Source organism: Equus quagga, chromosome 8 (genome assembly GCF_021613505.1).
Source record: "Equus quagga isolate Etosha38 chromosome 8, UCLA_HA_Equagga_1.0, whole genome shotgun sequence".
NCBI classification, from domain to species: Eukaryota; Metazoa; Chordata; class Mammalia; order Perissodactyla; family Equidae; genus Equus; species Equus quagga.
This window is the reverse complement of record NC_060274.1, coordinates 96663167-96687857: the sequence shown is the minus strand read 5'-3', so window position 1 is coordinate 96687857 and position 24691 is coordinate 96663167. Positions and strand designations below refer to the sequence as shown.

The 24691-nt window shown below is 36.1% G+C and overlaps 1 protein-coding gene across 15 annotated transcripts in view; it reads right to left on the bottom strand.

Annotated features, from left to right (window-relative positions):
• Window positions 1–24691, bottom strand: part of FOXP2 (forkhead box P2) — a 516090-nt gene that overhangs the window by 112254 nt on the left and 379145 nt on the right. For 14 of the 15 annotated variants that reach the window (XM_046670389.1, XM_046670390.1, XM_046670379.1 and 11 more), the window contains one exon: window positions 2028–2102. The exons of the other annotated variant lie outside the window; for it this stretch is intronic. In XM_046670389.1, the coding sequence (XP_046526345.1) occupies window positions 2028–2102 (75 nt within the window). The remainder of the gene's footprint in view (window positions 1–2027; window positions 2103–24691) is intronic. 15 annotated transcript variants of the gene reach the window in all.

Genomic DNA, 24691 nt, shown 5'->3' with positions numbered 1-24691 from the left:
ACACCTGCTTAATAATTTTCAATGCTTCCTTTGTGTTGTGAAGCCAAGAAACATCATTTACAAAGTCACTCAGTGAGTAATTTGAAGTATTCACTTTGCTGCGCTGCAGGGACGGCAAACACCTGGTCCAAGCACTGCCATGCTCTCTTTCCCCACCAGCCACAGCAGACCTCACTAATTCATCCTGGTACTCTTTCTGTCCTGGAGACTAACTGCAGTCTCAGACACACGGAATAACCTCAGACCCCTATTCAACACAAGACTCAAGGCAGTCACGAACAATTTGGCATACCTTTGGAAAGACCAATACATTGGTGATCACAAACTTGGGCCATAAATTCAGCTTTGCCATTCATAAATTACATGGCCTCTGGTGAGTCATTTAATTTCTCTGTGGCTCATTTTCTTTCTTAAAATATGTCAGTGAAAATATAAAGATCAGATGCTGTTGATTTATTTTTACATCAGTAGAATAGAGAATAACTTTTTTTTAAATGGTAGAGGTAGTTTTAGATAAAGAACAAACACTATTATTAGGTAAGCCAGCTCACTCTTCAGTGTAAGGAAAACAATTTTTCCATTGGGATTATTTTAGAAAAAAGTATTTAGGAAGACTGCCTCTTCCATTTTTAATGCACTGTTTATTTAAAGTATATTTTTGGATGAATCTTTTTTATCAAGTTAAAGTATACGGTTATTTTTGAAGTTTAACTCAAATTTACCTTCCTTCAAAATATACAGAGAACATTTAGAAATTAAGATTACTTTAGTCCTTCACATAAATTCACATCATTTTAGCAAAATTTACTACTACTATTTTTGCTATTTTTTCAAATATTATAATTGCAAGGAAAGCTTAGGAGGGGCAAACACTTTAGGATTAAAATCGAATGAAATCCCAAACTAGGCAATTTCAGATCATGATGAAACCTGCTTTTATGTACAACATTTATTACCAATCCTCTGCATTCACTATTTGCAGAAAATAGTACGTTAGTGCTGTTTCTGCTTCTAGTTTTGTTTCACATGTGACATTTTAAAAAATGTTTCATGTTTATATATTTTCCACAAAGAACAGCATTCTATATCAATTTGACACCAGTTTTATTGAGAAAAATCTCTTTCTTTTTTTAACCAAGCTATGAAACTACATATTTATTCTTCATTCAGGAAAACACTGATTATCTCTTTATAAGAGCCTTAGCTGTGTTGTGTTCGATCAATTATAAATTATGAAATATTTTATACAGGGTAGTAAAAATAATAAATTTGGGGTGAGTCGATTTAGGAATACTCTACTCCATGTAAACTAAGCAAATATATCAATTCTTAAGGAAACAAGCAAAAATTCTATATATGAAAATATATGACTTACATATTTGAGATTCCTTAAGAATACAGATAGTATCCATGCTAAATAGAAACATGAAGTTGCTCTATTTAAAAATTCTTGAATGGCCACTTCAGGATTGCTATTCATTTCCAAGGCTAACTGGTATGTGAACTGGGTCACGAAAGCAATTTTCATTGAATATTATAGTCTAAAGAGACAAATTACACTCTGGTGACAGAATATGTAAAAAAAAAAAAAGGCCTTGGCATATTTATATGGTAACTTGCAGAACATGGAACAGTAACTTTCTCCTAAAATACGGATTGTATCTATCCATAATCTCTATCCACTCATTTTTTGCATATCAATGCTATCTCATGAAATTATTCCTAAAATTCAAGAAAAGTGTAGTGGTGATACAGCCATATGCCTTTATATATTTAAGGTAAACTTTAACGCCATTAACTCAGAGAAACTGTGAACTGTACACTTGATGAAACATAACTGAAGTGGGAATATAAGAAGTAACAGAAAACCAACTAATTACATCTATATCTTACATTAGTCATCTCTTGACTATTTGCATCAATGGAAGGAAGTAGCCAATAGAAAATCACGGATAATTCAATTAGTGGGATTGGGTCTATGGCCTTGTGCTCAGCAGCCAAATTTCTAATTACCCAATGTAACTTACTGCAAATGTGTTGTGAGGATGCCCATCACCAGAAGAGTGGCCACAGACACATAATTTTGTTTCTGGAAGCAATTCCTAGATTAAACAAAGAGAATCAGGAGTTGGCTTTTTTTTTTCAACCTTAAGGTTTATGCTAATAATTCACATTATCATTTAAAAATATTTTTTGGATTATTTTCTTGGTAGGTCAAGGTAGACAAGACTATTCTATCTTTGTCTCACTTATAATAATATAGGTTTTAAAAATAAGAATAATTTGGCAGATGTGACGTTGAACATTTGAACATAACAAATTAACCACCAACCAAAAAATTCATTGATTATCTACTGTGATCTTGACTTAGAAATCTCCCTTCCCATTTCTAAGCTAAAGTTATGGTCAATGTCAATAAATACTCCTACAGATTTAAATGGTACTGTGATTTTACAGTATGGGATGGCTAAAACTTTAATGATTTTTTGAAAAAGGTAACTGCGGAGTTGTAGTCAATCATAATCAATACAAAGAACATAAATCCTGTCTTCTCATGGAATGTGAGAACAATCACAAGAATCTCTTTAAACAAACTGCCTTGGCCAAGCATTATTATAACACAAATATTGCCATTAAATATATAGTTAAGACTACGGAGCCAAACTCCATAATCTCTGCTAAAACCTGTTGAACTGTGCCGTTTGTATTGTAAACTACTCTATACACTCAAATGTATAGTTTGCATTTTTATCTGTAAAAGCAAAGTGATTATTTATTGATAAATGACAAGGAATGTCATTTTTTACCTAAGTAGCATGAGACATTTCAAAGATTTTGTCTGAAGGGCAAAAGGATTACACTGCATTTGAATAGACTATGTGACAACGCATCCTTAGACTTCATGTATGATATGAAAAGACGATCCCCATTCACAAGACACACAAGGGAAATTATATCAGAAAAGAAAAAAAGCAGCGAAGGAGGTGGTAGGGGTGTCAGGGAGTATTTGTAGTGGTTTGATGCATGTAAATATTACATCTTATAAATAATTCTTTTCAAATACATCTCTGAAGTTCAGGGGCTCTGTTTAAGAAATGGATTGTATATGCTTTACATGACTATATGCCATTTTCTTCAAGATAAGAGCAACGTTAATTCAAACAGGAAAAATGGCTTCCAAAATATCTTTTTCTTTCAGCTTCCTATGAAGACGTATGTCACCTGATGCTAGCAGATGAAGACTAGAGAAAAATGTTCAAGTTAGATTTTACTGTCAGAATCCAACAAACACGTTTTCATCTAAATTATTTTGTCAACAGCCTTGTAGTACCCTTGCTAACCTTATTTGGCACCAGTGCATAATTAGATACACAGGGGTGTGACTCCAATTGAAGGTGTTGGCATTGTAGCACTCTGTGAAAATATTAACTATGAGGTTAACTCCAATTTTCTCTTCTTTAATTAAATGCACATGGTACTAATGAGGTAACCTACTGTTCCTTGATAGCACTAATTAGCTAAGAGGAGAGTACACTCTCACACTGCAATTTAAACCTAAAAATAAGGTTGAAATATGCTAATTGCAGGCAATTTAAAACAGTACAAGTTGAAGAACTAGTCATAATAAGAGAAATTGACTGCTTTACAGCTAGGCAGCTGTAACTTTGGTTAAAATCAAAACAAGCCACATGATTTTTGGACTGCTATTTAACAAGGTCATAAGCATCCTTAAAAAAGGAAATGCTACTCCTTACCATAGCAATGAACCAGACTAACAGAAAAATCCTCAGATCAATACTCATCTACGTAAAACCAAAAATAAGTGAGCATCACAAGAACTCCAAGGTGCCATGGCACTATTATTTATATTTAATCCTGAAAATTCAACTCCATAAATAAGCAACATCTCCTTAAACTCTTTCGAGAGCACCCAAATTAAATAAAATATTGTAATTTGTGCTTGCAACATAGACAAAACATGGTGGGGTGTCGGAGATCTGCCATCACATTCATAGGGTCAGAGGGAAGATACAGGGAGGAGGAAGCCTCAGCACTTGAGGAATACACAAACGGGAAATGTCCAGACAACGTCCAAGTACAGTGATAAAAATACACTAAAGATGCTATGGAATAAAATGGTGGAGTTACCATTTAAGGGATACAGGTGCCAAAATATCAGGAGATTTTCACTACATTTCGTCTACAGATTAGAGCTTTGGGATAGAAGTAGCCAGAAGCTTCACTGTGAGTGAGAATTTGAGCTATTCTTAGCTCAAAAGACTCAGAAACATAACTTCAGTAAATCTAAATATAATCCAAATGTATCTTCTTTAATGCTTTTTATTTATTTATTTATTTTGAGGAAGATTAGCCCTGAGCTAACATCTGCTGCCAATCCTCCTCTTTTTGCTGAGGAAGGCTGGCCCTGAGCTAACATCTGTGCCCATCTTCCTCTCCTTTATACGTGGGACGCCTACCACAGCATGGCTTGTCAAGCAGTGCCATGTCCGCACTCGGGATCCAAACTGGGGAACCCTGGGCCACCAAAGCAGAACATGTGCATTTAACCGCTGCACCACCAGGCGGCCCCAAAATGTATCTTCTTTAATTGTTTTTCAAACATTTCCCAAATATGATTTAAATTGATAAACACTGAGATAATTTTGACAAAGCAAGGTTCTGAAGGACCTTCTGAATCATCAAAAAAGATATTGTTTTGATCGATGCAAAGTATATTTTCATTATTTTTTGATTCCGTAAATTCCACGACATATTTTTATTAATCAAAAATTTTGATTAACCAAAACACTCATTGTCTGACAATGCCAAATCATTCCTGTTACCACAGATAGAAATAAAGCACATTAAAACGATACTGTTAATTATCCTTAAGGACAAGAGAGAGAGGGACTGCCCCACTCTGAGGACTCACAGTGACATTTTTCTGTCCCTGTCACTTTGCACACAAAAATCCTAAAATAAATATTCTTTAAACAATTGAAACAGTTGAGCGAGCCTTAAACACAAAGAGTTACAAAGCAAAATTTATGAAAAGAGAAAGGCAACTTAATCTTAAGTTTACTAAAGAACAATAACTTAGAAAAAAGCAAACCATTTGAAAGGCAAAGGCTTTTAAGTAACTCCCAACTAATAATTCCTGGAGTTAAAAGCATGTGAGAATAAAGTCTGCACTACTATTAGCCCGTCATCATGCTTTACCAAAAGGCTTGGTTGGAGAAACTGTGCTTTGAAAAACCTACCCAGCTTCTTCGGTCTGTCCTAGAGCTTTCTACAACGGAAAGAGACGGAATGTTGGCAGGAGATGCTAATAAACCTCTGACCAGCCATGCTTTAACAGACCCAGGAAGTTGCAGGGCTGTAAAGGAGTAGCAAGGCGAATGAAATCAGACAGTCATTTAGAAATGGGTCTCCTGGAGGCAACCTGACATCCTCCAGCAAATCACAGGGAAACACAATGTGAATGGATGTTTTAAGTGTTTACATCTGTTTCAAATAAGCACCAAAGAACCTTTTAACAGTGAAAAGGCCAAGACAGTGTACTGGAACGGGCTTTCGACATTAACTTCAGAAGGAATCTATTCTTCAGTTAAACATGGATCATTGTGATTTTCTCTTAAAACAATAAAGAGTAAGTCCTTTAGTGTTGAAAATAAGAATACTAGCTCTGGAGACAGCCTGCCAGCCTTCAGATCCTGACTAAACACTTAGTAGTAGTGTGACCTTGAGCAAGTTTCTTAGCCTTTCTGGGCTCCTCTCTCTAGAAAGGGGGTAATAAGTAACATCACTATAGGGTTATTAAATACATTGACTGTAAAGTACTCAGAATAGTGCTAGTACCCAGAAATTTAATTTTATTATCTATGTACTTAATATTTACTAGCTATTATTATTGCTTCAGAACAACATTCAATTTTTTCAAATAAAAAATTATTAAAGTTCTACTATGCCTAAAACAAAATTATGCACTGTAAAGTATGCAAAAATTCTCAAGACATTGTATCTGCATTCAAATAGCTTTCAGTCTATCATTAGATTTCATGATATAAATCAAAGTCTCTTCCATGTGAATAAAAAATATTTTTTCTCTTTAGAAACCTGGTGTAGCAAAGCCAGAAGTTAATATGAGTGTGTTTGCATTCAACGACAAGTTGAAGTGACTTGTAAGAAAGAATACAATTTTTGCAAAGTTGAGGAAGGTATATTTTTTGTAGAAAAGTAGCTAAGTATTATATATTGATCATTCCTAAAAATGAAAATGTTTTAAATTATAATTTATTTCTTGAGGTTTGCTGAAAGTATATTCAAATTTTTCTTTAACGTGTTTAAACCTTTAGTGTCTTACAATATTTGGGGTAAAAAGATTTCTGAATGGAATAATGGCCTTTAAAGGTATAAAATTTTTTTAAAGTGTTCAGCTAGTCAAGAAGTATGGACACTCTTGACATGGTATAAAATAAGAATAAAATTACATGTTTGATTGGCCTTTCTTCCACTCCAACTGTTTTGTTTGTTGGTTTGGTTGGTTGGCTGTTTTTAAGCCATTCGTCATATCTGATGGAAATTGTCCCAGGGACAGTGTGGCCAGGGTTGTACCAGGATGATGTGTGTTGGCTTTGCAAATACAAACTACTTCATCCTTCCCCAGCCTATCTCTGAAAAACAGATTAAAAGCTGCCTAGCTCTGACAGAAGAGATGAAAAAAAGAGAACTGATGCTTGGAAAACATTTTGAGTCTTTCGTAAGACCAGGAGATAAGAGTAGTCGGTGTATTCTTTGGAGTCAGTTAAAGAGAAGCGGGCACTTTGTACCCCAGGGGATCAAATCGATCTGAACACGTGCCTGAAGACTTTTCATTCTTCATTCTGAAGAGGCAGCTAGCCCGCCTTACTTCCTTCTGCGGCACAGGCTATAAAACCCATATGACACTGAGGAGAATCACTTTGCAGAAAAGGGAAATGAAGCCCAAGGAGCTAAAATTATTTACAAAAGGTCACGCTTCTATTTATTTTTTAAGACTGCTGTACATCATATTTCCTACTGTACGCCTTCTCAAACTTCAGCATGTAAAAGAATCTCTGGATAACCTACCATAATTGCAAAATTCAGGGCTACATTCTTAGAGATTCAGATTCAAAAGATCTGGGATGAGGCCCAGGAATACGCATTTTCACAAGCATCTTGGTGATGTGGTTTAGAGCTTCCGTGATCACATTTTGGGAAATGTCTTCGTGTTCAGATATTTGCATGACAGGTAATTTTTCATTCTTTTATTCTATTATTCATTCAGTCAACACTTTTTCAGTACCTACAATGTGCTATAAACTATATTAGGCATGTGGATATAAAAATAAATAAAAACTGTCCCTGCATCCAGAGCAGAGTGGCTAAAAAACAGCCTTGTAAACTAGGATACGACAAAGTAAGTGCCATCTGCAGGAGCTCTTAACTCTTTTTGTATCTTGAATTTCTTTGGCAATTTAGTAAAATCTAGAATGGTCTCCTCAGAAAAGAAACTTTAATTGCATAAAATAAAATATAAGAGATTAGAAAGGAAATCAGTTGTACAGAAACTCAGTTTTCAAAATGTTTAAAAAGCCACATTTGTGAAATATTAATAAATGTGCTTCTTTATTAATGCATTAAACAAGATATAGTGGCAGGTTTAATAACCACTATAATTTTGAACTAGTAATAAGCATAAATAATATTTCTAGATAGTTTGCCAACTGTGATGTGATATGAAAATATCTGTAATTTTTATTGGTGACAATGTCACACATACTGCAAATACTACTGTGGTTTGTTACTTACATTCATAACATAAGAAAATATTCTTCTATTTTATTCTATTTATTTATTTCTCTCTTCTAAAAAACTTCTAAAAATAGAAGTTTTAATTAGAAGTGAAAATGAGGTTCCTCCTTTTCCACCACTCACGTTCATAGACTTCCTGAATTCTACCCACGGATCCTAGGTTAAGAGACACTACATTAGAGAGAAATACATTGTTGAAGAGGTAAAAAGAACAGTTTGATTGTATTAAAGTACATATTTTCTGGCTGACTTTCAAAGAATAAGCTGGAATTTATTACTTGAAAAATAAAAGAAGCAGAAAGGAAGAAAGGGAGAATTCAAAAGATTTAGGATGGTGCCTGAGAAATGTCATAATTTGGGTATGGCAGGAGTGTGGTATGGATGGGGAGAAGTGATGAGAGATAAGGCTGGAAAGGGTGGGGCAATGAAAAGTTCGGCACATCAGAGGAAGAGAATTTCTTTTATGTTCTGAAGTAAAGCAGAGTAACAGACTTTCTTTTAAGGAGACAAGAAAAAAGCATGAAGGGGTGGGTTTACACTGGACTTGGGAAAGACTGATGGTTGGCAGCCTAAAGATGCCCAAAGTTTCACCAGACAGTGAACTCAGGCATGGGCCGTCAGTAGCAGTGAGGATGAGAAAAGGACACTCAATTTGAGGAGAGGCTAACTTCAGAGGATTTGGAACCTACCTGAGCAAGAGAGTGAAGGATAAGGGACACTGGGAGTAGACTGTCATGTCACTAGCAAGATAAGAGGATGCAAGGAAAATTTTTTAAGGAACGGGAGAGAATTTGCTTCATTTGGAAACACTAAATTAAAGGTGACTGCAGGACATCCAGGTTGACGTTTCCAGCAGACCTTTGAGTATACAAGTCTTAAGTCCAGGAGACAAGGCGAGATCTACAGAGATCTGAGATCACCACTTTGTGTAGTGGTAACCCCACAGGGAATGCGTAAGTTCTGCCACTGAGATCATCTAAAGGAGCGGTTCTCAACTTGCGCTGTGTGTTAGCATCAGCTGAGGAGCTTTGAATAAATACTGATGCTGGGCTGCACCTCCCTGAGCTTCTGATTTAATTAGGTTAGGGTGGTGCTCAGGCATTTTTTAAAACTAAGTACCCCAGATAATGATAATGTGCAACCAGAGTTTTGTGCCACTCATATAACAGTATAACATATAACAGAAAAAGTTATGGACAGGGATGAGAAAAGCCATCAAAAGACAGAGAAGATTAATGGTCAGAGAAGTGTTGTCAAAGCTTCAAGGATGAGAATTGACTACAACTCTCTAGGTTGTCACTGATATTCAATAGAATAATTTCAGAAGCGCAGTAGGGGCAGAAACCAAACTATAATACATTGAAGAAGGAATGGAAGTTGAAGTGTAAAGAGATTTTGCGGAAGTTTAATGATGAAGGAAAGGGGAGGACTAGGAAGACTGCCTGATAGAAAACAAAGGCTGATAGAAGATTTTTTGTTGGCAGTTGTGTTTTTAAAGATGGAAAGATTCACAGAAAAATGGCAGACTAAAGATAGAGAAAAGCAAATGTGTAGCTGACCGGACAAGGTGGCAGAAAAGGTGAGCAGAGCAGGTATCATGTACAGGAAGAGAAACTGGCCTTAAAGAGAAGATCATATTGTGATACAAAAGGGCATTATTAGAGGTGCCGACATAAGTTTATTTAGGAGTAGCGATGAGAGAGGCAGAGGGAGTTCTTGCCTCGTGGCCTCTAGAATTTCTCCCTGAAGTGGCAGTGAAATCACAGAGAACAAAGGGGCTAGGTGTGAGGCAGAAGCTTTAAGGGACAGTGGCAGTGGGAAACTGGTTTAGGGAGAAGGAGAGTGAGGTTTTCGAGGCCAGTGAAACAACTGCTAAACAGTGATGAAGGCTAAGCTAAAGTCAGAGATTTAATACTGCCCGATACTGTGAGTTTTCTAACAGAATATTCAGTAGTGTGCTTGGGAGTAGGAGTAAAGAAAGACACAGTTTGGAGAACGGAAGAGCAAGTGCTGTCCCAAGGGCAGAGAGGACGATACAAAACAGTGAGGGTGTCTCTCATGTCATCAATAATCATAGGATACAGCTGAGTCAAGAGGAGTGGAGGTGGGGGAAGGTGGTAGTGGTGGTGTGTGGGAGAATAACAACGGAGAATTGTGCTTATGATCTGAACGGGGATTCCCTTCGTCCACCAATTCAAACTGATTTTAAAATACTGGTCCAAGGATATGCAGAATACTGTCAAAGGTATTGATTAATGAAAGTTTTTAATTTTATGCTTATATTTTCACAGGTCAGTGTAAAGTTTTAAAAATAGTATATTTTCTTTTCCTCAGTAAACATGTGCCAAATTGATACCATTCATCAGTAACAAACTCAACAAGAAAACCCAAATTTACAAAAGTAAATCAGGGATAACTCTTTCCTTAACAGAAAAATTGTTCAAATTAAAAATGTAGTTATGATTGTATTTATTTAAATGGAAAGCAAACATTTAAAATAGATTTGATTTTTATATAATCTTTAGGAACATATGCATTGCACAGACTGGGGTATAATTGTATAAATTACTGAATCTTCATGAACAAATGTGTTACTTGGTGCTATTTCCCTATAGTTCTCTATTGTCTTGTGTTTCCTGGATGTTGAAAGAGTAGAATTCTTTGAGGAAAAAACTATTGTCAAGACCATGCTACAATCTAGCAGCAAACCAACTCAAAGTGACTATAGAGGAAATCTGTTGATTTTGTCTAATCAGCATCTATTTCTTTTTTTGGTAGTAGCACCAAGTTTTCTTTGGGGGAATACCCCCGTTCTGTACCCTAGCTCCAATCATGATATGCAAACTGGTGGGACTAGCTCCAGGGCGGGATTGGCACAAGGTCGGTGAACCAAACTATGCCAATCAGACTCCCTCTCCCAGGAACTGATTCTTGAGTGTGTGACATCTGCATAATAAACAGTGGGATTCATCCAACCCAATGCTGGGACCCAAGGAGCCGTCCACTACATCCTGCTCTGCTTCCTGTCCTTTCTGAGACCACATTTTGGTGTAGCTATTCCTTGTATTCTGTGAGCAACTCTATATCCTTTGAATAGATTCTACTTTTTGTTAAGTGTTATGGCTATTTCCGTGACTTGAAGCCAAAGGTATAAACTAACACGGGTACTTTAAAATATGTCAATAAATGATCTCACTGCCAAAATTAGGATTAAGCTTTGATAGCTTTTAAAATAAGTTTTGGAGCAAATTTTAGGTTACAATCCATTTTTAGGAAATAGACCAAAGATAAGGCTGAAAGTCATGATCTTGGCCTCATTTTTTATTGTTTGCAAAGTAGTGAAGTAGTCACAAATTGCTGTTGTAATTTCAGCTTTATAAATACATCTTTCCACTCCCTAAACCGTCAGCCTGTATAATTGAACTTTACATTCTATAAAACACAATTTAATATATAAAAATGGCAAAATAAAACATTAGGTTAAATAAAAAATAGCAACACAGGCCCAGTTTATTAATGTACTGATCACTGATGGGCATTAGCATCTTTTATTTTTATCATAATTTAAGAGTATATACTCATTCATTTTTCCTTTCAGATTCTAAATTTAAATTTTTTCTTGAAAAAGATTTGCCGTGAGCTAACATCTGTTGCCAATCTTCCTCATTTTGCTTGAGGCCACAGCATGGCCACTGATGAGTGGTGTAGGTACATGCCATGAAGTGAACCGGGGCTGACAAAGTGGAGTGCACTGAACTTAACCACTGGGCCACAGGGCTGGCCCCCAAATTTTTTTCTTTTTTTTAACATAAAGACTAGGTAAACATCAACAAAGAAAGTTTAGTGGTGGCCATTGTCTCAATCCAGATACCACAGATATTTGGGGAATTTGAGATTTTAAAGTACTTAATATTAATCAATTAAATCCACTGACATTCCTAAAATAAGATTCTATCCCCACGTCATGCTTAAAAAATACTGAAGAATTAACAAAGATTATAGAATACAACAGTGTCAAAGACAGGTTTCTTGCTCTGTTTTTAGTCAATTCCCTTTTTATTTTACCTCAGAAAGCTGCCGTAACTGGTACTAATTGGCACCCTTGTTAGAAAGCTCAGCAGAGGAGTCAAGAATAGAAAAGATTCGGACACCTCTCACCCACAGGGCCCGGCTGTCTGCACAGGTGAGGCTGAGATCAAGGATGGGGCAGATGACCTGGCTGCCGTCTGGGAGAAGGAGAAGACCTGCACCTGTTCATTGACTACACAGGCAACTTGAATCTCCAGGGATGTTAAACAGGTATCTTTCATGTGCCTAAAGGCATTGAAAATCAAAAAAATGCCCATAGTGTTCCTACAAGTGATGTAGTTCTATTTTAAGATGGAATGAAGGCAGCAGTCAACAGATACTTCTGGCATGAGATACTCCTAAAGAGGACTGGCGGACTCTTGTATTTCTGCTTACTTGTATGTTTGTTTGCTTTGTCCAAGAGGATATTTTAAGCTCTTCTACAAAACCATAGGAAGCTGGATTTCTCATGAACATTGGGAGAGTCGAAGACAAAATTTTAATTATATAATAATTATTCAATAGATAAAATGGACAGATTCTACATATAGGATTTTTCTCCCCTAGATATATTGGAGCTAGGCAGAAATAGCTTAATGCATACATAAGAATAATAGTCCTTGGTTTTCTGCTTTTTGTTTTTAGTTTGTAGTCAAAAGAAAATCTCTCTCTTGTCACCTTGAGGAAGTCAGGTGAGGTAATATAAGGTAAAGAAACCTGTCACAGTAAAACAACTTTCTTTGTGAAATGAGAAAGCACAGAACAGTGGTCCTGTATACCAGGGCAGGACATGTAGGTGCTTAAAATATATGTGTTGATGACACGAAGCTAATGAGTGCCTCTGTAGTTCCATCACTATTTTATTCACTGAAGATTTAATGAGTACCTATTTTATGTCATTTATGAAAAAGTCTGACTCCATTTTTAATTTTGACTGCTGACTTCTTTTTAAGCCTCAACCTCCCGTTTCCCTGTGGCCCCACATCTGGACAGAAGGCTAGTGCCTGCACTTCCTCTTTTGCCACTGGAAAGAAATTTGAATCACCTGCTCAAAGTATCTTTTCCCCAGTCTCCCCCACAGCCACTATGGAGACCCAACCTACTCCTTTTACTTTCCCAAGCCAGCCAGGTAGCCCAGGAGTCTCTTATGTCAGTAATAAAATTTCTCTCAAATTCTCCTGGTGTGTGGAACGTCACCAGTTTCGACATCTGAACGAAATTTTGGGTGGGGCTCCCTCTCACGTCTGCAGGGTACTACAGAACACTACTTACTATGTTAAGAATCAACAGAGCCAAGTAGAAGTCTTCAACCCAAAAATGTTTACAGACAAATTGGGAAGACAAACTACTAGTGACGGGTATTATAAAAAGTGCTATGATGGATGTATGCACAGGGTGCTATAGGAGCACAGAGGAGGGGCACTTATATGGCAGACAGGGCATGGAAAAGTCTTTCTAGACTAGGTGATAATGAATGGACATTAGTGTACAAAGGATGTGAGGAGCGGAGAGGTGGGGAACATTCCAGACCAAAGGAGTGGCCTATATGAAGGCTTGAAGTTACGTGACCCCTTGCTGCATTCAGAGATCCATAGACAGTCCAGCAAGGTCAGAGAAAATAGTGCTAGGGAAAACAGGGTGGCAGGAATGAGGACAGAGACAGAGAGATCTGGCAGAAGCCAGATCTTCAACAGCCTCATGTAAGGCAAAGTGGCCTTTTTAAGCTTCAAATTTCTCATGATTACATGTGTATACCACCTGCCCTTTCTCTCGGAGGATTAAACGAAGGGTCAGGTGCGTAAAAACATTTCTGAGGTGTTTAGAATCATATTACTACAATCCTGAAGAAGTAACTGTGACCAGTGCAGAATGGCAAAGATATTCTTTTAAATCTTTACGATGGCAAGAAATAACTTTTTGTTTCCAGGAACTCCCTTTCCTCTTCCTTCCAGTCAGTTGCTTTCCTACAACTCTGCATATGTTTTATTCCTTAATATTCTTACCCTAATTCCTTAAGTACACTATTACTTATAGTATATTTAAAGCAAGTTCAGTATCAAAATTCCACTTGGAAAATTCTGCTTGCAGGAATAGAAGTGTACTAAAATTTAACATATCTGAATTGTGTTGCCATAAAAGTACACAAATTAACCTAAATTTTGTATTACTAAGCAAAAAGTAAGAAAATAATTTAATTTGACACAGCAATATATTTTCATTCTCAAGAAAGTTTTGTGGTAAACTAAACTGAAAAATTTTGAAAATGGAAGATCTAAGTTCAATTTTATAATACAGCACTAAGGGATATAAAATCAACATTCTAAAATTTGGGGTACAGAAAAAAAGGAATGCTTTGTCCTAGATTTAACTGGATATTGCCCCTTTCTTTGCTATTTGGGGCATTCAGAATATAATTTCACAGATGATATATTTTTCTTAATGTGATTTTCAGACTACATCTAATGGAAAATGCCTGGTTAGGATTAAGAGACATAGTACAGATGTTAAACTACATTTGCATGCAATTATTTCTAAAACAAATGCCAGGGTACAGAGTCTATTGAAATGGCTTTCAGGATGGCTGGCACAATGTATTAAACCAGCTTCCAATCTCTGAGTAAGTCTATATTCTGAATATTTCAAATCAAGATACTGAGCACAGAATAATCCTTAGATTTTTTTACCTTCATGCATTGTCCAAGAATGTAAGGACACAGAGTTAGAGTCCAAAGATTCAGGGTAGGGATTTAATATTTTTAAAGCAAAAGTCTGTTGCTTAACATAAAAATTACATTTTATGTGTTAATTTCAATCATTGAAAAAATAAAGCTACTACAAAACAAGTTAAAATAATAATTTAATGTGTGGAATAAAACAAATAGTAATAGATTGGATGTACTGCGTGGCCTTCAACTTGTTTTAGGGACTTTTCCTCATAAAGCAATAAAAGGCATCTATAAAGTTACTAATTTTTTTTGTTAGTAGAAATCTCACTTTAGCTGATGGACTTGCAGCGATATACTTTCAAGCACCAAATGAGTAAGAAACTCTTATTCATAGTACTTCTGAAATGCATCTGTCACCAACTTTACCAGAAATATCAAAAGCAGTGAGTTGGAGGACCAAAAGGAAGCATTCATTGCTTTGCTTACATGGAGCATAGTGGCTTCATAGAGGCACTAACCTGAGATATCCCTGGAGTTTCTGGACTGCGCAAAACTTTTAATTACCTTTCAGGGACCTCTGCCATGAGAATGTATTGTGGATTAGGTCTTGATCCAATGAATGAAGCCTGAAGAGCCACTGCTATATCTATTATGTATCAAAACAAAACACTGTATCATACTTTCATTTGTCCAAATTCAGAAAGCACCAACATCTCTTTTGCTGTATGCTTTACTCCTTAGGGGGGAGCAAGTCAGATCATGGTCACCCCTAGGAAGTTACAAGGGGACTGGAGGACGTGGCAGTTCCTTTTCTGATCCCTGCAGGGGAAGCAGCAGCAGCCCTTGGATCAGCTACTTTTTATCTGCTGTTGGTCTCAGTGGCAGCTCCTCTTCTTGCCAATAATGATAAATGATAGACTCTTTAATGAGGACTAGAGCCTGCAAGCTGCACACACAGAAGCTTATCTTGTTGGCATCTCTGATTATGATTTGCTCCCTATCAACCTCTTCGCCTTCCTGTGATGTGAGGTAGAGAGGAAACCTGAAGGAAGAGGATCAATTACTAAAAAATAGCAGTATTTCCAACAGAAAATCTCTTACCATTCAACATGAAAACTTATGATGCCTGGAAAACCTCCAGTAGAGGTCCAGCACTTCCACTCACTTTTTTTCATATCAAAAGATTATTCCCCACATTGTTAGGTAAACCTCTAACTTCATTACCAAGTCCCATTGCCTTCTCAACAGTGCTTCCTAAGAGGTGAGGATGATGAGATATAGGAGAGAAAGGAATAAAAAGTCAGAGTCACTCCAGTAGAATCTTCTAGTGGAGGTGGTGATGGAGACCCCCTCCATGGGGAGGCCCCATGCACCCCCCACCCCTTCCCTTGAGAACTACTGCTTTATCTTAACCACAAATTGACTTGGATTCCATACAATGAAGACACTCAAGAAAAGGTAGTATTTACATTTAATATCTTGTTTTCCAAAATGGAAAATTTGAGATATTCTGAATAGCAATTAAGAGGCTGTATGCTATCAGAGATTAATGGCTGAGTAAAAGGCATAGGAATTGGAATCAGACTGACTTGAATTCACAATCCAGCTCAAACTACCAGCTACATGATCTTAGATAATGTAATTTAACCTTTCTAAGCCTCAGTTTCCCACTCTGTGAAATGAGAAAGCATAAGTAAACATATTATGAGGAACACAAAGTAAGCACTGAACATGTGCCAGCCAAGTGAAATAAAATCATAAATACTTGGGATCTTTCTTTTGTTAGAGAAAAAGAGGCATTAAAAAAGAATGGGAACATGAGACATGTGACTTCTTTGGCATCTCTGGTTGACTCCTCAGCCTTCCTTTTCACTGGCCTACTCACCCGACTGAGACATAATGGCTCATAACACTTGTCACTAAAGGGCCTAGGAGACCAGATAAAGTCCTTTTTTGGGCACAGGTGTCTGTATCACAACACTGAGCAAGTACGAAATCTTCAGATACACGAATGAACTAGTAGTGAAAGGCTGCTCTATATTCACAAAACATGGTTTAAAATACCAAAATTAGTGTTTATATATTTTAAATATTAAAATACAATTTGTGGTAACGACTCGATGAGATAAGATTATTATTAAAATAAATATGATGCAATTTCTCCAAAGAATATGTTTCTTGAGAGTTTAGATCCATAAGGATGGAAAGCTGAGATGAGTTCTGAATTAGAAAAGATTGAAGGGGATCAAAGCTATCATAGCAATCACTATGCACTACAATAAAAAAACAGAAAATAGTAGCACAGAGCTGGAATCAACTCAAATTTTCACAAAACCACTATGACTATATATATACACACAAACACACACACACACAAAATAATATAAAATTTCCATTTTTTATGTGTAAAAGAATTTACTGGGAAAGATGACGTCAAATTTTAGAACTGTGTTACTGTCTATTAGAAATTATTCATTTCTAAGCCAGGACCAAGTTTCATTACCCAATAGCTGCTCTCAAGAATGAAGCTAATTTACATTTAAAATAGGAGTACAGTCTACTCTTTAAAAGCACAATGGTAAACACACCAATTTGACAATTACATTAATATGAGTATTTGCATAATCTGTCTTCCACACCTGTTCTTAATTTGAAGCAGCTGCAGGACAAATCACATCACACTAATCTCAGTTGGTGTGTGTATGTTCTAAACAGTAATGCACGCATCTTATTTTTTCAAGATATTTTATTTTTTAAAGGTTTCCTGACTTTAAAAAAAATTGGTCAAAGTATTATAGGAGCCATAATATTTATTTGGTTACCATTAATCAGTATAATAAGCATCAAATAATGCTATCCCTTTCATGTTTTACCTCCTCCATTTTTGACATACGATAGTACTGATTTTTATCTCTGGAGTTGTTTTAAATAACATGAATTCTATTTACATGAAAACGGATTAAAAAGAACAATAAAAATAAATCTGGAAGCCTTCAAAAAGGAATATAGTCAGAGAATCAAGTAAAATTTTCAGATCATTTGCAAATGTGCTTGCAGCCTAGATAATTGTGGCACCCTTTGGAACATTTTCTTACCACTGGGTTCCATTTATGTTTTAACTATCATATATCAAAATTTAACAAGCAGAAATTTACTTTCATCTTTTAAAGGATCCAGCTTGTGTTTGTGGGTATTCACACATATACTCAGTGCCATCAGAAAAGAAGTCAGTTTACTATTGTTACATATTCTTCCACTTCATGTATCTAAATCATTTAGTTAGATTCTAGCTGGTGGAATGTAAGATACCCACGTAATCTGTCAACAAAACTGTCTCTCTTTAATCTCCTATTATGAATGGGAAATGAAGCTAAAGCTTTCTAAAGATGTTATTTATTTCCTGAAAAATGAATGAGAGCATGCACAGTAATGAACTCGAGCAACAAACAAAGCCGATCTGTTTATTTACACGTTGTTGACCTCGGAAGAGGGAAATATTAAATGTCTGAATTCTTAGTTCGGTATTTCATTCAGAATTCTATTTTTACAAGTGCTTTCAATATGTTAGAAGAAAAAAACACCAAAAATTCATTGTAGCTTGCACTTCTACTACATTTTCATGCACATTATTTAGCAACTCTCACCACGTAAGAGAAAACTGAGAGTCAGGAGAGTAACACGATTAGCCCAAATTCTCATAATCTGTACCAGTGTTATGGTTCAGATATTCTGACCCCAGCTCCATATTCCTCTCCATGATTCGTGGATGTTGATTTGAATGAATAATAGCCATTATGATAAACAAACAGGTGCAAACATTTTTACTAATGGAATCAAATTTTTGCGGTTTTTTCATTTCATAGTATCTGAAATACTTCGACTCATGGCTTCAAATGTACTAGAAAACACCGTTTCAAAAGTGACCATAATAAAAGAACTATTTTCTCTTTAGATAAATATGTTGCAAATTCTTACCAAGAACCAAAACTAGTTACTCTAGGAATATAAAAATAATTTTTATTACCATATAATTTAGGCCTTATAGCCAAGTTATAGCGATTACGAGAAAAGCAATTTTCAGTTGTGACCTCTACATAATTATATTTCTAAATATTATTTATTTTATTTTTCTTCATTAAAACCTTAGATACATAATTGAACACAGAGAAAAGTACTCTAAACAGATAAGCTGGCATGCCATGGGGCACATGGAACATAATGGAGTGAAAACTATATTTGTATGTAATGAATATGCACATTGTATAATATTCTAACAACAAATTTCACTTTTTCTCTGAGTATCAGAATATCTTAACCTCAATACATGAATCATAAATTTCCAAATTTTATAATAATGCTATTTCTTTTTGTTTTTTCTATTAGGGCAAAAATTAACTCATTATCGAAGTTAAAAGCTTTTGACATGTAACACATAAAGAAGGCTAACTTTTTGTAAATATAAGCTACTGAAAAGGGATATTCTTTTGCTAGAAATAAAGCGTTAGGCTAATAAATTTTTACAGCTAGAGACAGTCAAATCTCGGGTGACAGAAAAAGAAAATGAGACTCCACAACTGAACTGCCCTCCCCCAGGTCATAGAGTTAGTGAGAGGTGGGGGCAGGACTTGAACCCAAAACCTCTCCTCACACCACAGTCTGGCCGCTTACCTTCATTACAACACATAAACCGAATACCGACAAGCATTTACAACATGTATGTGCTTCTCTATGGTCCTAACCGAAGCTATACCGCAATGAATGTATATACAAATGAATCTTCAGTTTAAAAAGAACTACAAAATATAAGACTGCATTCATTTCTAGACTCGCATGATGATGACACATGGAGACACACATAAATGCAGGTAAACACATACATATGTGTGTTAGTATCACTAGGAGATTGGAATGCAGGTAAATTTCAATTCTTCATACTAATTGCCTAAATTATTTTTGCAAGCACACACTGCTTTAATAAGCACTCAAAATAAGGCTAGTTGCAGAACAAAAATAGAACTTAGAACAGTAGTTATAAATGTTTTACATAAAACATGTTTAACTCTTAACAACCTTCACTGACATGAAGCTGCAGTTTATACGTACTCTGATTTTTCTTGTTTAAACAGAGAATTTATTACTCTTGCCTTAGTCTCAGTAATGCAGAAAAATGAATGCCTACTATTCTTGGCATGATGACTTTTTTTAATGTGAGGAAATTATTAAGACACTTTCTTCTCCTTTTCTTCTTTTCAATCTGAGTAAACCCTCTCTAGGATAGACTCTTTCATTTTCCTTTTAATCACCTCTATCATATTACTTATTATCCTTCGACCTGTTTCCACACCTCAATATCCCTCTTAGAGTCTGGATCTCAGTCCTAAACAAATTTTAGAGGACCACAAACAAAGCCTCAGGAAGCAAAAAATGAAAAAAAAAAAAACCTTATTCTGCTCAGCCTGTAAGTGATGGCTGATTTACTAAACACTTAGAGAAAAGAAAAACCCAATTTATTCCATAGAACGCTCTAAAAAGCCATAACTGTCAAGTAGGTTTTTTTTTTTTTTATCTTAAACCACTGAGTTTTGTTTAAAATGGCTTAGAAGAATGGTTATTATCCTGAATTTTTATCTAGCCAGATTGTCAACTCCCTGAGGATAGGAACATCTTTGAATCCCCTCTGGTACCTCGTGTCTGCCTAGCAAAGTGTCTAACACACGAGGGCATTTAGTCATGTTTCTTGGAAGGATTGATTGACTGAGGATGTAAATTCTCATACATGGAAATACTGTAAATCACTTTTTAAGTCTTATTGCTGTTTTGTTTTTAGCTCGTTCTTTTTCCACTGAAGCATGACAATCATTTGTTTCATATGAGATTCTATAGAGTAGGCTTTTCAATTTATTCCTACATTATTCCTGACCTCTCCTTTTTTTTTAAATAAACATCTTCTTGAATAGAATACCAAGCAAAAAGGTGGTGGTGATAATATTAGCCTACCTCTGCTTTAGTCTAGCAGTGTGGGATATTGTTAAATGGACATGCCAAATAACATAACGACATCAATTGCCTATTGCTTAAGTAATCATTTCTAATTGAGTTTTTAAGAAATATTCCTCGCTATCAATTAGTCCAAGAACAGCTGTTTCTTTTAAAGCAATCTGTGTTGGTATGACAATGTGAATCAATGATATTTTGACCCTTTAGTGATGATAAGATACATATTAGCACAGAGTAACCCGTCAGAAACTTGAGTATTTAATGCACACTGCTTCCAGCAAGTTCTGGTGTTTTCAAAGACTCACGAATCACTAATCATAAAGTACCCAAGAGTCCCTTTTTACCATATTCATATGTATCTCTGTATTTCATAGATTGATTTAAATGTTCTAGTATTTAACAAAGGGGTTGCAAAATAGGGCTTGAAGGTCAGAGTATGGGAGGAAGGAAGGGAGGGAGGAAAAGAAAAAAAAAGAGAGAGAGAGAGAGAGAAAGAAAGAAATACCCTCTTCAGAGGAAACATGAGCTCTCAAGTACAATATATTTCCAAGTCCTCCCTAATACCTTGTGCCCAGTCCACCATACACCTGCTTGGACTGGCAAGGCAGTGGAGTTTGATCTTCCTGGATGAACAATATGCAAAATGCCTATTACAACTGAATATTAAAAATAAAATTAAAAGAAATCACATACAGTAAGAGTAGATCAAAAAAACAGGCAAATCCTTAAAAGTCACAATTTTACTACAGAGAATAAAAACAATATGATTATTTGGCTTACTTTCTTTGCTTTCTAAATTTATGATGTATTTCTCTAAAGAAAAGTTCTGTACACTATTTCCTATGTTTGAAAGATAAAATCCAATTACACTAATTCCATAAACCACACATTTTAAGAAGATGGACTAAGTTCATTTTAATTTCATTCCGGATAATTACTAGAAAGCATGCAGGACCTATTCGAGAAGGTGAGATTATTAAAAATCATTATGCATTTACAGTATCTCAGATCCAAACCAATGATTCATTCTTATTCTCAAGGTGCCCTGGATGAAGCGAGGACAAACACCACAAGAATAATCCTGGTTTTGTTGGGCAGAGTCACATATAGCTTAGGGACGGGCACCTCCCATTCTTACACCCCCAGAATTGTCAGCCTTCAACCAGACAGGCAGCCTTCACAGAACGAGAAATGTCTGCCCTTCATATCTTCCTGCCTGCCCTGAAACTGAGAATTCCTCAGGAAATGATCCATTCGTTTCAAATGTAAAGTGTTGTGGAAAAGCTGACATTCAACCCTGGTCCCTGGGAAAGTTACTGAACTTTTTGTCTCTCTGATTCCTTTCAGGTAAAACAGAGACAGTATCAACCATTTCTGCGGTTTATGTGGGGATAAAATGACCAATCAGAGGGGTTGGCCCCGTGGCCGAGTGGTTAAGTTCGCGCGCTCCGCTGCAGGCGGCCCAGTGTTTCATTGGTTCGAATCCTGGGCGCGGACATGGCACTGCTCGTCAAACCACGCTGAGGCAGCGTCCCACATGCCACAACTAGAAGGACCCACAACGAAGAATATACAACTATGTACCACGGGGGCTTTGGGGAGAAAAAGGAAAAAAAATAAAATCTTTAAAAAAAAAAAAAGGACCAATCAGAGGCAAAGTCTCTGGAAGCCAGAACACAGCAGGAACTCATAGAAGTCAGCGGGGCTGGAGGTGAGGGAGAGCAAGAAGGTTTCCTCGGAACTTCTAGATGGCCCAAAGTACCTCTTTTTCTAGTGTAGCTGTTTATAACTCAGATTACTGCAGGAAATACAGAAAAAGTATAGAAATCTCTTTTATCTTCACTGTAGCTGGAAGGAAAATTAGGACTTTCGCGAGCTTTCCAACAGTACCAGAACCTAATATATAATGGCCAAATGAAAATTTTTCTCTGACCTTAACTTGTTCAAAATTCAGCTTCTATAACTTTTTTTTTACCATCCTTTGAAAAACACTTGCTTCTCTACTTGCAAAATATGCATATGCTTCACTTATTTAAACTTTCTGGTGTCTGTTATACATTCTGTGTAAGTCCACCGGGTGCATCACCAGCCCTGCCAAGCTTCAGTAGCAACTTCTTGCAGGGGAAGAATCGCTTTGGCTAGGGTACTTTGCATTGTGCTTTCCTGTACTGAATGTATACTGAGTCGTTAATAACATTTTAGTTATAATTTAAAATATTAAAACTTAGAATAAAGCCCTATAACCCACTGACCTTGAGTCACATGAATATATAGGTTTTTGTCTCTCTAAATTTTCCTAGGAAAAAAACCAGAAAATTCCTTCTTACTAAAAGGCTAAAAGAAACTTTGGTCTTTTGTATCATCCTTGAGCAGATGTACCAGACCAATCTGGACTGCCTGTCTACAGAGTTCATGTTTCACGAGAAAAATAAATCTATATTTCTAAATAGAGCAGCTGATAAAACTCCACAGTAAATTTAGATAGTGTTTTAATGGAAATATCCAAAATTCACATGGTTGAAGCAATAGACATAATTAAGTCATAAAAATTATATACCAATAAATCATGTAAGAAGTATAGTTTCTTGAAGATACTTGAGAAATCCTCACATCTCATACATCTCATTTGTAATCCTGTACATTTCCAATATCACCTGATTAAGCAGACTTCTTACTTCCAGTTTCCTAGTAAAAGCATCACTGATATTTAGTGGGGTTAGAAGCATGACTAGTACAGAATAATGAAGCAGTCTATCTTGTTTGAAAAATAGACTAAATAGGGGGTAAATGGATGATTATAAACAAAATACGTATGTGTATATAAAATTCATAAACCATAAGACAGAATCAGGAAAGAAAATATTTAGGTAAAGATAAACAGAGAAAGAATTAATTGTTACTGTTAAATAAGTACATTACATGTTATCTACCCAGGAAAAGGAATCAGTTGAAGTATTATTTATAAACAGCCTGCCTAACTGGAGCAAAGACAAAATACATTAGTAACGTGAGATGGCCTGGGTAATGCGACCTGAATCTTGTCTTCTAATGATATGCATGTCTGCTTATAAGTTTCTTTCTACGAAAACAGTGAAGCTGATAAACACCATAACTTCATACTTATCTTATCAGGTTGAACAGAAGTGATACCCTGCACTTACTCTGACAAAGAAGGAGCAATTCAGTTTGCAGAATTCAATTCAATTTTGCAAAGACTTATTTAGCAAACACCATGTGCCGAGCAATGTGTTAGAAATGACATGTAATCTCTGACCTCCATAGTTTAGAGTCTGAAACTGAGTTAGAGTAACCAAATAATTATAATAAAATATGGTATAATCTATTTTAGTAACTAATACATGTAGGATAATAAAATAAAAGTATGACACAGGTTCTGGAAATAAACATGGATGAGGGATTATTTCTCTCTGAAGAGTCAGAGAGGACTTAAGGGAATAGGGCCTTGAAGTTTGTGTAGGAGTCTGGTAACTAGATAAGGGGGGGAGTGGGAATCTTCTAGACAGATGGAGAAACAAAAACAAAGTAAGTAGATGTCAAAGTTCTTATTGTTTTTGGTGCCTTGCAAAGTGCCTGGTACATAAGGAACAAACTATAAACATTTGTGAATGAATGAATAAATGAATAAATAGTATGTTCAGTTAAGAAGGAAGTATTAAGTCATGGTTATCATGTATCAGGCGTATGATGACGTATAGCCTTTTATGCCATGCTGAGAGGTTGAAAAACAGGGAAATTTTCACGTTAGGGCAGAGGAGTATGGCCCAATCAGATCAGAAGGGTATACAGCTGGAGACTGTAGAATAGAATCAGGAAAAGTTGATGAAAACATTGGATAAGGGTAGAGAGAGAGAAATAATTTCTGTCTGAAACAAGTTGATCTGAGTTGAGATACCCCAGTAAGGCAACTGAAAGCCTAGGAGCCTAGGAGAAAGGAGGTACTTGATGAGGCTGTAGACCAGCTCTCGCCTATGAACTCCACACAGTTATGCAAAACGTACTATGTGCCAGACATGAGTAAGACACAGCCCCAGCCTTCGAGGAACCTATAGTAATTATGATTCAGTGTGAGACATACAAGAATAGAAGTATAAGACATAGAAGTA